This window comes from Muntiacus reevesi, chromosome 6, assembly GCF_963930625.1.
Source record: "Muntiacus reevesi chromosome 6, mMunRee1.1, whole genome shotgun sequence".
NCBI lineage: Eukaryota > Metazoa > Chordata > Mammalia > Artiodactyla > Cervidae > Muntiacus > Muntiacus reevesi.
In genome coordinates, this window is record NC_089254.1 from 57,093,469 (window position 1) to 57,109,330 (window position 15,862).

At 39.6% G+C, this 15,862-nt stretch overlaps 1 protein-coding gene across 2 annotated transcripts in view; it reads left to right on the forward strand.

Annotated features, from left to right (window-relative positions):
* Positions 1-15,862, forward strand: part of ELMO1 (engulfment and cell motility 1) — a 556,385-nt gene that overhangs the window by 300,740 nt on the left and 239,783 nt on the right. For both annotated transcript variants that reach the window (XM_065939966.1, XM_065939964.1), the window contains exon 15: positions 1,246-1,354. In XM_065939966.1, the coding sequence (XP_065796038.1) occupies positions 1,246-1,354 (109 nt within the window). The remainder of the gene's footprint in view (positions 1-1,245; positions 1,355-15,862) is intronic.

A 15,862-nucleotide genomic window follows, 5' to 3' on the forward strand; every position in this document is an offset into this window, starting at 1 on the left:
CACTGCAGATGGTGATTGCAGCCATGAAATTAAAAGACACTTACTCCTTGGAAGGAAAGTTATGACCAAACCTAGATAGCATATTAAAAAGCAGAGACATTACTTTGCCAACAAAGGTCCGTCTCATCAAGGCTATGGTTTTTTTCAGTGGTCATGTGTGGATGTGAGAGTTGGACTGTTAGGAAAGCTGAGCACCAAAAAATTGATGCCTTTGAACTATAGTGTTGGAGAAGACTCTTGAGAGTCCCTTGGACTGCAAGGAGATCCAACCAGTCCATCCTAAAGGAGATCAGTCCTAGGTATTCATTAGAAGGACTGATGCTGAAGCTGAAACTCCAATACTTTGGCCACCTCATGCGAAGAGTTGACTCACTGGAAAAGACCCTGATGCTGGGAGGGACTGGGGGCAGGAGGAGAAGGGGACGACAGAGGATGAGATGGCTGGATGGCATCACCGACTCAACGGGCATGAGTTTGAGTCGACTCTGGGAGTTGGTGGTGGACAGGGAGGCCTGGCATGCTGCAGTTCATAGGGTCGCAAAGAGTCGGACACGACTGAGCGACTGGACTGAACTGAACTGAACTGAACTGAAGCTTTTACATGGCTTCCCTTATAGCTCAGTTGGTAAAGAATCTGCCTACAATGCAGGAGATTCCGGTTTGATTCCTGGGTTGGGAAGATCTACTGGAAGGGAAAGGCTACCCACTCCAGTATTCTGGCCTGGAGAATTCCATGGACTATATAGTTGCAAAGAGTCGGATACAACTGAGCAACTTTAACTTTCTTTCAAGCTTTTAGATACCCGATGATACACCATAGTGGAAAAGAATATTTAAAAAAAAAAGAAAGAAACTGTAGGAGCTGAAGTCATTAAAGGAGAGCTGCTATTCCCAGGAAAGGGAAGATGTGACTGGGAGAATAAGAGAGCGGTTTTATTACTTATGTAAAAAGTCTTTATTGTAATATTTTTTAAAACTCTCCATGGACACCTCTGTGTAAGTGGAAACTGATGAGCAAAATATCCTCTTACAGAGTTTGAAGTGGTTTTAGGAGATTTGGAAAACAAGAGAGTTTTCAGCCCTATATACAGAGGCTATACTTAGAGTACAATTTTGTTCTGCTCCCAAGAGATCTAGTTTGGTGGTCTGGAGTGGATCTGTTTCTCTGTTACAATACAGCCAACACTTTTGATGTTTTCTGTAAACTGACTTCCCTTTCTGACCTCTTTCCTTTCCTGCTTGCAGATTGTGCTTGAGAACAGTAGCCGAGAAGATAAGCATGAATGTCCCTTTGGCCGCAGTAGTATAGAGCTGACCAAGATGCTGTGTGAAATCCTGAAAGTGGGCGAGCTGCGTAAGTACCCTCGTTTCCCACAGGGTATGAAGCTTGGCAGAGATCTAGCTTCTGGGGATGCTCTGACCTACAAGCAGGGTTCCCAAGGTGCTGACAGCTGAGCATGGGCATCATTCCCGTGGACCGAACATTCTTTGACTCAGGTTTCCCGTGTATGTATTTCTGCATGTCTGCTCTGGGAATAAATATTAAAATCTACAGGAATGGAAAAATGTGCGGGTATTGTGACCAAATTAAAAATATTATAAGAGTGCATATTGCTCTGTTTAGGAAAAGATCTATGGGTTTCTTCTTAAAAATTCATTTTTAAGCTACCAGTAGATCATTTTCTTTTTGCTTTTTGAAACATCTTTCTTATATAAAGAAAAATTGCACACTTTAATGAAATTCTCTTGCTTCTAGTATTTTACTTGCTTAGAATCCTTCCTCTATGAAAGACAGAATTATTGAAGGAAATGAGTAGCTGATCATGAAAAATGTGGTCAGAAATATGTTTATGGCTCTTTTTCTCCCTTACACAGTGTTATAGAATTTAAGAGAGGATACCTAGAAATAGAGAGCATGATAATTTTCTTGCCTTTTGCTCCCTGGCATAATTTGGCTTTAACCTGTTAAGGCAAATCTGATTTAACCTGGCCTGCAATCATTGTTAACACTGAGTCTACCTATAGTAGCTAAACTCCATTCCCTATAACAGCTATACAGCCGACACACATATAAATCTTTTCTTGTAGACTTAATAACATAGGCACCAGAGAAAGCTATTTATACCAGAGGAATGTCTAGTGTTCGGTATTATTATGAAAGCATAAATATTTAGTCACCTGTTTGGGAGCATAAAATAATGGTCTGTAATGATTGATGGGGAGGAATCTAAAGATGAAATTGGAAAGGGGGTTATGTTTTATTTACAGTGTAAAACTGACTACCATCACTGCTGAGGTAAATTTTAAAATGTAGAACTTAATAAGGAAAAAAGCTAAGAATCTGAGCCTGTTTGACCAAGAACAGCAAGTGTTATCATCCTCCCAATGTGGGTGGGAAAAGAAACCAAAGTGGGTGTGGAACTCCCATGAAAATTGATCATTTATGAGCCCAAATTGGGTCATTTTTGCATTAAAAGAGTAACAACCTATCCTGAGAGATGTCTGTGTAATCTGCTTAGGTTCACTTATCACCAATGCTAGCCCTTCATTTTTACCTCAATCCTTGACCTGAGTTATCCTTCCTACTCTTCATTTCACTAACTTGTAGAGATTTATGTCTGCTGTGTAGCTTACTAGGTATTCCACTGAAGAATTAAAGTCCTGAATCAAAAAAATCCTCCTGAATTCCTCAGTCTGATAAGCTCGACTATTTCCTGTTTATCTCAATTTGATGGGGAAAAGTATAGACAGTCACTTGCTAAAAGGCACTGATGACTATCCAAGATTTTCAGAGATGAGAACAGTCACGCTCTGCTTGGCTGGTATATCCTGCGTCCAGATTACTGCCCTGCAGTGTCCTCTTCTTGTCCTGCCTTCATTTTTGTCTTCCCCAGTGGCCAGCTTTGGCTCTCTACTCTCATCGTGATGATGGCAGAGGTATGCTCTTGTGTGCTTTGAGTGTCGTACCCAGCTTTCTGCTTTTCTCCTTTGCCCCATGGACATGTGTCCATTATGCTACAAGCTAGCACAGAACGGAAATATGGTGGACTAGAAGGAGAATGTTGGGGACAGCAGGCAGCAGGGTTCTGTCTTGGCTACTTATGACATTTGTGTCCTTGAGTAACGAGTAGCTGGCTTCACTACGTGCTCATATTCCTACCGCTGCCTGGTGTAGAGCACCCGCCCCAGATTTTTGAGGACCTGGTAGTCAAGCCAGGAACCAGGAGAGAATCCCATTCCTATGGGCTGAGGTAACCAAGTAAGAATGAAGGCAAATACCTCTGGGATCCCTGGAGGTGTTCCAGACACTAGGCACCATTTCAGAAGGTGAGAACATTCTGCTGCAGAAAAGGCCTCCAACATGCTGCTGCAACTTGCTTAGCACCTGGTCAGGTCTGGTTTCTCACATCTCCGTGGGAGGCTTCCTTTCGTCTAAGATGACAAATGCATCTATTCATTCGTTTAATAAAAATCTACTGATTAATTACAATATGCCAGAGACTGTTGAACACTGTAGGTACCAAGGTGAACCAGATATGGTCTCTGTCCCCGGGAGTCAGTCTTCCACTTGAGAAAGTATATGAGTTGAAACTGATGTTTTTTCCTCTTAGTTATAAATGTGTGTTGATATATTCGTAAATATTTGTATATATACACCCATTATCTGATCTAAAACATAATCTTCAAATTTCAGTAGCCTGAGCTTTCAGGTTGACCTGTGTTCACCCTCTACTGACTGCTGAGCCCGTTTCTGACATTTTGCAAGCCTACCAAAGACCCCCACGTTTCTGAAGTCTACATGCCCAAATTGGTTGTTTTCCACTCATAAAATATTAAAGGATTGCTACATTCTGATTGAGTGCTCGATAGCAAATGATGAAACACCCTGGAGTAAGAGGAAAATTGCTTTTTAATGGATTGCCTTTTGTCTGTTGCCATATTAAATAAGTTACTAATAGAAAAAGTAAATCTAAGCATACCCTTACGTTGGAGGAGATGTCTGTTTTTCTTCGGAGGAAAATTAGGTTCACACACAAATCCATCTTCCTTTGGTTTGTGTATGTTTGCTTTCCTCCATTCCCAAATCATGATTTGTGTTAATAATTGACCGGGAAGATCATGGTCACATTACGTCTATGAGCAAGTACCGAGACTAAAGAAGTACCAATTAAAATTCTAACTGATTTTTCTACAATAGTAGGAAGATTCAATTTTCTAGAAACATTTTGCCTTTTGGTTTAACTTAAGGTCTTTTGAGGGAACCCGCTTCTGAAATACCAATTATATCTTAGTGTCTGAAGCAAACATATTAATGTTCAGTTAAATTACTAATACCGAATATTTATGCACAGGGTCTTTTTGGATTACTTTTAAAAAAGCACTATTTTTCTGCATCCCAGTTATTGGCATTGTAAGATGCAAATGTTTAGTAGTGTAGTCTATAAAACAATGCCTGTTTATATTCTCAGAGCACTTTATCAAGGTATTTAATTGAAGTCTGTAATACCCCCGGGAGTTAACCAATATCAATAGCATCTATTTTTATTAATGAAGAGAAGACTTGTGCTTCTGCCTATTGTCTAGGGTCACTGAATTCAAATTGGTGTTCAGATTGCTCAAAGAGTGGTTCAGAAAGAGGCAGGGAAGTCAAGTGTTTGCATTTTGGCATCTGAATGACCTGATTTGAATCATAGCTCAGCTATTAATCAGATGCCTTGGGCATGCTTCTTCTCTGTTCTGAGCTTTCTGGTTCCTTATCCATAAAATAAAGATACCGTCTACTGCATATAGTTGTTGGGAGGGTTAAATGAAGCTTTAGTTGGATGTGCTTTAGTTGGAAGATGATAGTCTTTTTTCAAGTGATACGATTTTACTTTCCATAAACAAACAAACTGCAAGTTAAGCCAAGGAGGGAAAGTGCTCTGATTTAAGTGACCACTGGAAGCAAGATCTGGAACCGTGTCCTCTGTTTCTTCATTCTGTACATTCTGTTGTTATTGTTCAGTCACTCAGTCCTGTCCAACTCTTTGTGACCTCCATGGACTGCAGCGCGCCAGGCCTCCCTGTCCTTCACCAGCTCCTGGAGCTTGCTCAAACTCGTGTCCGTTGAGTCAGTGATGCCATCCAACCATCTCATCCTCTGTCGTCCCCTTCTCCTGCCTTCAGTCTTTCCCAGCATCAGGGTCTGTTCTAATGAGTTGGCCCCTTGCCTCAGATGGCCAAAATATTGGAGATTCAGCTTCAGCATCAGTCCTTCCAGTGAATATTCAGGATTGATTTCCTTTAGAATTGGCTGGTTTGATACTGGCTTTCTTTATGGGGCTTGTTTGAGGCACTTGTGTTCTTTTAGTTTCAATTTTAAAAATCACAAAAAGAAGAATCCTATTGACCTAGAGGTAGTCTCACATCCCCGTGGCCTGGGTTGTAGAATTGTCAGCCCCATGTAGAAGAAGATTGAAGCAGAGGGAGAAAGTTTTCAAAAGGAGAGGTGTGTTTGTGAATGTGGGGTGGGTGAGAGTAGGGGAAAGCAGGAAATGGTTTCCTTACAAAGGAAAGGAGGCATAATACAGGCTAATCGATTCCTTATGAAGAAACCCTGCTCCTAACAGGAGCTAACAATGATAACTGTTGTTTTTGCTGTTGTAGTACTGTTTTGAAAGCAATAATAAGCTTTTGAGGGATGCAAAGAAAATTTGATTTCTGATACAAATAGGTTAATTACTTATACTCTGGATAAGGATCCAACAGATAAGTTATATTCCAATTGCAGTTAGAGCTAGGATATTTATTTTTATTTCTCATTCATTCAATAGCTAGAGCTCTTCCTCTATGTTGTTGTTTAGTCACTGAGTGGTACCTCTTTTGAGACCCCATGGGTCCAGCCAGGTTCCTCTGTCCATGGAATTTTTCAGGCAAGAATGCTGGAGTGGGTAGGCATTTCCTTCTCCAGGAGATCTTTCTGACCCAAGGGTTGAACCCAGGTCTCCTGCTTGGCAGGAGGATTCTTTACCGTGGAGCCACCTGGGAAACCTATACTGATGACGAGGACTTAGAACACACACTTCATCCTCGAGCACGTGCTGACTGGAGAGGCTTTCACGTAAACAAATAATTATAAAGCATCTTACTATTTGTAGATTACATTTAAGATATATTAATGTTCCTAGGGGCATTGTTTAGTTATTTTGTTCATGGAAAGCCATGCAGGCTGAGGAAGGGATATGACATTGCTCAAGAAGAGATTTTTTTTTTTTTCTTTTTAATTTATTTTTTACTGAAGGATAATTGCTTTACAGAATTTTGTTGTTTTTTGTCAAACCTCAACATGAATCAGCCAGAGGTATACCTATATCCCCTCCTTTTTCAACCTCCCTCCCATCTCCCTCCCCATCCCACCCCTCTAGGTTGATACAGAGCCCCTGCTTGAGTTTCTTGAGCCATACAGCAAACCCCACTGGCTATCTATTTTACATATGGTAATAAAAGTTTCCATATTACTCTTTCCATACATCTCACCCTCTCCTCCCCTCTCCCCATGTTCATAAGTCTATTTTCTATGTCTGTTTCTCCATTGCAGCCCTGTAAACAAGTTCTTCAGTACCATTCCTCTAGATTCTGTATATATGTATTAGAATACGATATTTATCTTTCTCTTTCTGACTCACTTCACTCTGTGTAATAGGTTCTAGGCCCATCCACTTCATCAAAACTGACTCAAATGTGCTTCTTTTTATGGCTGAGTAATATTCCATTGTGTACATGTACCACACCTTCTTTATCCATTCATCTGTTGATGGACATCTAGGTTGCTTCCATGTTCTAGCTATTGTAAATAGTACTGCAGTGAACAATGGGATACATGTGTCCTTTTCAATTTTGGTTTCCTCTGGGTATATGCCTAGGAGTGGGATTGCTGGGTCATATGGTGGTTTTATTCCTAGTTTTTTAAGGAATTTCCATACTATCTTCCATAATGGCTGTATCAGTTTGCATTCCCACCAACAGTACAAGAGTGTTCTCTTTTCTCTAAACCCTCTCCAGCATTTATTGTTTGTAGACATTTTGATGATGGCCATTCTAACTGGTATGAGGTGATATCTCATTGTAATTTTTATTTGAATGTCTCTAATAATGAGTGATGTTGAGCATCTTTTCATGCGTTTGTTAGCCATCTGTATGTCTTCTTTGGAGAAATGTCTTTAGGTGTTTTTCCCACTTTTTGATTGGGTTGTTTGTTTTTCTGGCATTGAGTTGTATGAGCTGCTTGTATATTTTGGAAATTAATCCTTTGTCAGTTGTTTCATTTGTTATTATTTTCTCCCATTTAGAGGGTTTTCTTTCACCTTGCTTATAGTTTTGCTTGCTGTGCAAAAGCTTTTAAATTTAATCAGGTCCCACTTATTTACTTTTGTTTTTATTTCTGATACTCTAGGAGGTGGGTCATAGAGGATCTTGCTTTCATTTATGTCGAGTGTTCTGCCTGTGTTTTCCTCTAAGAGTTTTGTAGTTTCTGGTCTTAGATTTAGGTCTTCAATCCATTTTGAGTTTATCTTTGTGCATGGTTGTGTGGTGTTAGGAAGTGTTCTAATTTCATTCTTTTACATGTAGCTGTCCAGTTTTCCCAGCACCATTTACTGAAGAGACTGTCTTTGCCCCATTGTATATTCTTGCCTCCTTTGTCAAAAACAAGGTACCCATAGGTGTGTGTGTTTATTTCTGGGCTTTCTATCTTGTTCCATTGGTCTATGTTTCTGTTTTTGTGCCAGTACCATACTGTCTTGATGACTGTAGCTTTGTAGTATAATCTGAAGCCAGGAAGGTTGATTCCTCCAACTCCATTTTTCTTTCTCAAGACTGCTTTGACTGTTTGGGGTCTTTTGTATTTCCATATGAATGAAATTTTTTGTTCTAGTTCTGTGAAAAATGCTATTGGTAATTTGATAGGGATCTCACTGAATCTGTAGGTTGTGTTTGGTAGTATAGTTATTTTCACAATATTGATTCTTCCTACCCAGGAAAATGGAATAGCTCTCCATTTGTTTATGTCATCTTTGAAATCGTGTTTAGTGTCTTATAATTTTCTATGTACAGTTCTTTTTGTCTCCGTAGGTAAGTTTATTCCTAGATATTTAATTCTTTTATTGCAATGGCAAATGGGATTGATTCCTTAATTTCTTTCTGATTTTTCATTGTTAGTATATAGAAATGCAAAATCAACCCACTTTTTGATTGGGTTGTTTGTTTTTCTGGCATTGAGTTGTATGAGCTGCTTGTATATTTTGGAAATTCTGTGGATTGATTTTGTATCCTGCAACTTTGCTAAATCCACTGACTAACTCTAGTAATTTTCTGATACTATTTTTAGGATTTTCTATGTACAGTATCATGTCATCTGAAAACAGTGAGATCTTTGCTTCTTCTTTTCTGATCTGCATTTATTTTATTTCTTATTCTTCTCTGATTGCTATAGCTAGGACTTCCAAAAATATGTTGAATAATAGTGGTGAAACTGGACACCCTTATCTTGTTCCTGATCTTAGGGGAAACACTTTCAATTTTTCACCATTGAGAATAATGTTTGCTGTAAGCTTATCATATATGGCCTTTACTAAATTGAGGTAGGTTCCTTCTATGCCCATTGAAGAGTTTTAATCATAAATGGGTGCTGAATTTTGTCAAACGCTTTTTCTGCATCTATTGAGATTATCATATGATTTTTATCTTACAATTTGTTAATATGGTGTATCACATTGATTGATTTGCATATATTGAAGAATCCATGCATTCCTGGAATAAACACAACTTGATCATGGTGTATGAGATTATTGATGTGTTGCTGTTTTCTGTTTGCTAAATTTTTTTTGAGGATTTTTGCATCTATGTTCATCAGTGATATTGGCCTGTAATTTTCTTTTTCTTTGTTGTCTTTGTCTAATTTTGATATCAGGGTGATGGTGGCCTTGTAGAATGAATTCAGAAGTGTTCCTTCCTCTGCAGTTTTTTGAAAGAGTTTTAGAAGGATAGGCATTAGCTCTTATCTAAATGTTTGATAGAATTCTCCTATGAAGCCATCTGGTCCTGGGCTTTTGTGTTTTGGGGAGATTTTTGATCACAGCTTCAATTTCAGTGCTTGTAATTGGGCTGTTCATAATTTCTATTTCTTCTTGGTTCAGTCTTGGAAGATTGAACTTTTCTAAGAATCTGTCCATTTCTTCCAGGTTATCCATTTTATTGCCATATGGTTGTTCATAATAGTCTCTTATAATCCTTTGTATTTTCTGCATTGTGTGTTGGAACCTCTCCTTTTTCATTTCTAATTTTGTTGATTTGATTCTTCTCTCTTTTTTTCTTGATGAGTCTGGATAAAGGTTTGTCAATTTTGTTTATCTTCTCAAAGAGCCAGCTTTTAGTTTAATTAATCTTTACTATTGTTTCTTTCATTTCCTTTTCATTTATTTCTGTTTGGATCTTTGTGATTTATTTCCTTCTACTAATTTTGGGGGTTTTTGGTTCTTCTTTTTCCAGTTGTTTTAGGTGAAAGTTAGTTTGTCTATTTTATGTTTTTGTTGTTTCTTGAGGTAAGATTGCTATAAACTTTCCTCTTAGAACTGCTTTTGCTGCATCCCATAGGTTTTGAGTTGTTGTGTTTTCATTGTCATTTGTTTCTAGAAATTTTTTGATTTCCCTTTTGATTTCTTCAGTAACCTGTTGGTGATTTTAGAAATGTGTTGGTTAATCTCCACGTGTTTGTGTTTCTTACAGTTTTTTTCTTGTAATTGATTTCTAGTCTCATAGCGTTGTGGTCAGAGAAGACTCTTGATACGATTTCACTTTTCTTAAATTTACTGAGGTTTGATTTGTGACCCAAGATGTGGTCTATCCTGGAGAATGTTTCATGTGTACTTGACAAGAATGTGTATTCTTCTACATTTGGATGGAATGTCCTGAAGGTATCAATGAGATCCATCTCATCTAATGTATCATTTAAGACTTGTGTTTCCTTATTAATTTTCTGTTTTGATGATCTGTCCATTGGTGCGAGTGGGGTGTTAAGGTCTCCTACTATTATTATGTCACTATCAATTTCTCCTTTTATGTCTGTTAGTGTTTGTCTAATGTATTGAGGAGCTTCTATGTTGGGTGCATAGATATTTACAATTGTTATGTCTTCCTCTTGGATTGATCCCTTGATCATTATGTAGTGTCCTTCCTTATCTCTTGTAATCTTCTTTATTTTGAGGTCTATTTTGTCTGATATGAGAATTGTTACTTCAGCTTTTTTTTGCTTTGCATTTGCAGGGAATATATTTTTCCATCCTCTCACTTTCAGTCTATATTTGTCTTGAGGTCTGAAGTGGGTTTCTTGTAGGCATCATATATATGGGTCTTGTTTTTTAATCCATTCAGTCATTCGGCATTTAATCCATTTTCATTTAAAGTAATTATTGATATATATGTTCCAATTTGAAGAAGGAAATGGCAACCCACTCCTGTACTCTTGCCTGGAAAATTCGACGGATGGAGGAGCCTGGTAGGCTACAGTCCATGGGGTCACAGAGTCAGACAGGACTGAGCGACTTCACTTTCTTTCTTTCTATAGTTCCTTTTGGAGAAGGAAATGGCAACCCACTCCAGTGTTCTTGCCTGGAGAATCCCATGGATGGAGGGGCCTGGTGGGCTGCAGTCTATGGGGTTGCAAAGAGCTGGACATGACTAAGTAACTAACACACACACACACCCATACACACACACACATGTTCCAATTGCCATTTTCTTAGTTGTTTGAGGTTGATTTTGTAGATCTTTTTTTTTTCCCCTCTCTCTTGTATTTCTTGACTATGTAAGTCCGCAACATTTGTTGTAAAGCTGGTTTGGTGGTATTGAATTCTCTTAACTTTTGCTTCTCTGAAAAACATTTTATTTCTCCATCAATTTTGAATGAGATCCTTGCTGGGTACAAGGATTTGGTTGTAGGTTTTTCCCTTTCAGTGCTTTAAATATATCCTGCCATTCCCTTCTGGCCTGCAAAGTTTCTGCTGAAAGATCAGCTGTTAAGCATATGGAGTTTCCCTTCTATGTTACTTGTTGCTTCTCCCTTGCTCTTTCTTTGGGTTTAGTCTTTGGTAGTTTGATTAGTATGTGTCTTGGCATGTTTCTCCTTGGGTTTATCCGGTATGGGACTCTTTGTGCCTCTTGGACTTGACTATTTCCTTTTCCATGTTGGGGACATTTTCAACTATAATCTCTTCAAAATTTTTCTCATACCCTTTCTTTTTCTCTTCTTCTTCTGGTACCCCTATAATTTGAATGTTGGTGTGTTTGACATTGTCCCAGACGTCTCTGAGACCATCCTCAGTTCTTTTCATTCTTTTTACTTTATTCTGCTCTTCAGAAGTTATTTCCACCATTTTATCTCCAGCTCAATGATTCATTCTTCTGCTTCAGATATTCTGCTATTGTTTCCTTGTAGAGTATTTTTAGTTTCAGTAATTGTTGTTTGTCTCTGTATGTTTATCCTTTAATTCTTCTAGTTCTGTGTTAATTGATTCTTGCATTTTCTCCATTTTGTTTTCAAGGTTTTTGGTGATCTTTACTATCATTATTCTGAATTCTTTTTCAGGTAGTTTACCTGTTTCCTCTTCATTTGTTTGGACTTCTGTGTTTCTAGTTTGTTCCTTCATTTGTGTAGTGCTTCTCTGCCTTTTCATTATATTTTTTAAACTTATTGTGTTTGAGGTCTCCTTTTCCCAGGCTTCAAGGTTGAATTCTTTCTTGCTTTTCATCTCTGCCCTCCTAAGCTTAGTCCAGTGGTTTGTGTAAGCTTCATATAGGGTGAGATTTGTGCTGGATTTTTGTTTGTTTGTTTTTCCTCTGACAGGCAAGGCTGAGTGAGGTGGTAACCCTGTCTGCTGATAATTATGTTTGTACTTTTGTTTTGTTAGTTGTTTAGATGAGGCATCCTGTACAGGGTGCTACTGGTGGTTCGGTGATGCTGGGTCTTGTATTCAAGTGGTTTCCTTTGTGTGAGTTCTCACTATTTGATACTCCCTAGGATTAGTTCTCTGATAGTCTAGGGTCTTGGAATCAGTGCTCCTACTCCAAAGCTCAGGGCTTGATCTCTGGTCAGGATCGAAGATTCCAGAAGTGATTTGTTATGGCATTAAGTGAGGTTAAATGTTCAAAAATGAGAAACCAAAGATGAACCCCAGACAAATGGCAGTTACAAAATCAGGCAGATAATAATTAAAATAATGGAATATACACATATACATATATACCCATTAGCAAAGTCAAAACAGTCCAACAAAAATAAAATACAGTAGACTGACCCAGCAAACAAAGGAAATAAAAAATTATATTTACCAGTTAAGAACAAAACTAACTAAAGCAGAAACTGGAAAACAAAACTAAAACAAGATGCCAAATGGGGAATAATGCAATGAAAACAAAACTAACAAATATATTGAGAGGAAAGGAAAGAATGAAAAGAAAGAAAGAATAGATATGCAGAGTTAAATAGAGGTAGATGAAGAAGATTTATATATTAAATATTAATATTGAATAAATTAAATACTAACTTCAAGGGGAAAAGAACAATAGGAAAGGCAAACAAAGGAATAAATGTAGAAAAATATAATAGATTTTTTAAAATTAGAAATTAAAATTATAAAAAAGAGAAAAGGAAAAAAAAGGAAGAGAAAAGGGGGAAAAAAGGAAAACTTCACAGAACTGCAAAAGCCCAGTGTAGAGGCAGAGGTTTATAACAACAATAAAAAGTGTGATTGAATATAAACCTATACATATATAAGCAAAATCAAAACAGTCCAACAAAAATAAAGTACAATAGATTGACTCAGCGAACAAAGGAAACCAAAAATTGTATCTACCAGAACAAAATTAACAAAAGCACAAACTGGAAAATAAAACTAAAGTAAGGTGCCAATTGGGGAATAAAGCAATGAAAATAAAACTAATATGTTAAGAGGAAAGGAAAGAAAGAAAAGAAAGAATAGATATGCAAAGTTAAGTAGAGGTAGATAAAGAAGATTTATGTACATTAAAGATTAACTGCAAGGGGAAAAGAACAGTAGGAAAAGCAAACAAAGGAATAAATGTAGAAAAATAGTAACAGGTTTAAAAAATTAAAATTAAAAAAAGAGAAAAGAAAAAAAAAAGGAAAACTCCACAGAACTGCAAAAGCCCAGTGTAGAGGCAGAGGTTTCTAACAACATTGAAATAATAACTAATAATAATTAATTACTAATTAACTGACAGAAAAAAAGCTCAAAAGCTTAATTAGATTTCATAGTGCCAATAAAATCCACAACTACAACAGAAGAGGAAAAAAATCCCAAGAGAATCTACAGAACACGTCAAAACATAGAATAATAAATGTTTTCCTTGAGTCACTGCTGTCAGAGTCCTTTCCCTCGCTGGGAGTCACAGTCCACCTCCCCTCCCTAGGATGCCCTCCAGCACTGTGCTGATCTCTGGACCGGCTGTGGGGGCAGCTCAGATTCTAATCTGGTCCTACTCCTGTGTTTTCTTGCCTCCAATGTCCACAGCTATCAGAACTAGTGTGTTTTCTTTTGTGGGAATTCTCAATGACCTTTTATCTATTCCATAGACACAGAGTCTGCCTAGTTGGTCGTGTGGATTTAATCTGCAGCTTGTACAGCTGGTGGGAAGGTTATGAGTCTTTTTCCTTAGCCACACTGCCCCTGGGTTTCAATTGTGGTTTTATTTCCACTTTTGCATGTGGGTCATCCACTGGGGTTTGCTCCTGAGCCTGCCCTGGAGGACTTGAGTTTGCCCCTGTGAGGGCCAGGTGTGGAGGTGGTGCAGCCGCTTGGGTCGCAGGGGTTCTGGCAGACCATGTTCTCAGGGGAGTTGGCAGAGAGGGCAGCAGGAAATACAGTGCTCTAGAAGGGTATGGCAACCAGTATTGGCCCATACGCTCCAGTATTCTTGCCTGGAGAACCCCACTCCCTGACAGAAAAGCCTGACAGGCCACAGTCTACAGGATCGCGAAGAGTCGGACACTACCAAAGTGACCCTGCGTGCATAGATGCAAGCCTTTTCTGCCTGTGGCAGCTCTGGCCCAGTGAGAGTTGAGCACGAAGGCGGGGCGGCAGCTGCTTAGCTTACAGGGACCCTGGCGGCGCCAAGTGTGCAGGGACGGGGACTGCCTCTGCTGCAGGAGTTATGGCCCTATCAGTCTTTGAGCCTCTTGTAGCTGCCAATCAGAAGGCCTGTTTGGCGAGTCTTTCTCCGTAGCTCCGCCCATTCAGGCACGTGGCTCCTTTTCCTGGGGTCCTTCTCTGCTGTTCAGAGCGTCAGGCACATAGAGAGGCCCCCCCCTGGCTGGGGTCCTACACTGTAGATCGGTGCATCCGTCACTTAAAGGGGCACCCTGGGTGGCATCCTACTCTACAGTTCAGTGCCTCAGGGGTTTGAGGGGCTAGTCTCTGTATTGTTCAGCTGCTGGTGCTGGTGTTGTGGGGAGAGAGAGGCTATGGTGACGTCTCCACCCCCTACACGTGACTCGGCAGTATAGCCATGCTTCCATAGCTGCCCTCTTTCCTCCATAGGCATTTCCCACCACAGTCCTCCCTTCCATCCCCTCAATCCATCTCTCCACAGTCAACAGCAGCCCTCGCCCTGGGATTGCTCCAGAATCTCTAAACTCTAACTCCCAGCTGCTGCACTTTCCAGGACCTGTGTCCCTGTCCGGGGTATGTATGGCTGTGGCAAGGACTGTCTTGATTCTCATTCCATTTAGGCTGCCACAGATCAGCTGGTTCACTCTCAGCCTTAAATGTTTCTCCTCTGACTCAGACAATTGCCCAGATGTGGGGATCAGACCCCTGCTTCAGTTTCCCCACCCGCCACCCGCCAAGGGCAGGTCCAGTCCTACTAACACTCCTGTTTTTCCCCTTAGTTCCTTCATCCTATCGAGTTTGCGTGGTTCTATATATTCTTTTCCACTGGTCAGGTACTCCTGTCTGCTCTCAGCTGACATTCTGCATGCACTTCTGTGTCTGAAGATGTATTCCTGATGTATCCATGGAGAGAGATGTACTCCACGTCCACCTACTCCCGCCATCTTGTTCAAGAAGAGATATCTGAGTGTGTGTAATCATGAAGATAAAGAAAAGAATAACCAGGCAGGCACAGTGGGAGGAAGCTGTTGAAAATTCCAGGTGGTGAGAATTGTAGGTGGAAAGACCAGGAGGTTGAGAGAGTTCTACAGTCTGCTCTTCTTATCTGCTGGTTCCACATCCTTAGATCCAACCAATCCTGGAACCAGTCCCTCGCAGATATGGAGGGCTTGTACTTCAGTATGGCAAAAGCAGAAAGCTTGAGGGAACAGGCAAATGGAGGAAATTCTGACAGGAGAGGCAAGGATCAAGATATAAGGATTTGCAGCACAGAGGTGTCTGGATTTCACCAGATAGTGGAGTGGGAACCAGTAGAAGAACTTTAACTATAAAAAGAAATGTTGCAGTCCTAGACATAAAATTCTAGAACTGGATTATGTTTTCTGGGTGTGACAAGACCTTGAAAACATGACAATATGCAGTGCCAGGACCAGAGACAAACTTATCTTACTCTAGCCTAGCCCAAGTGATGAATGGAGAGTCGGTTAGGAGGTTTTCAGCTTCAAGTAATCCAAATCCCAACTCAAAATGGCCAACATGAGAAGAACATTTATTGAGTGTCACAGCTTCATACTTGAGTAGGTTCTGGGTGTGGTTTTCTGTTTAGTGATGTCACCAAAGACCCAGGTTCTTTCCATCTTTTGGTTCTGCCATTCTTGGCATGGTCCAGAGGAACAAGAGGCTGTGTCTTCCAGAGAATC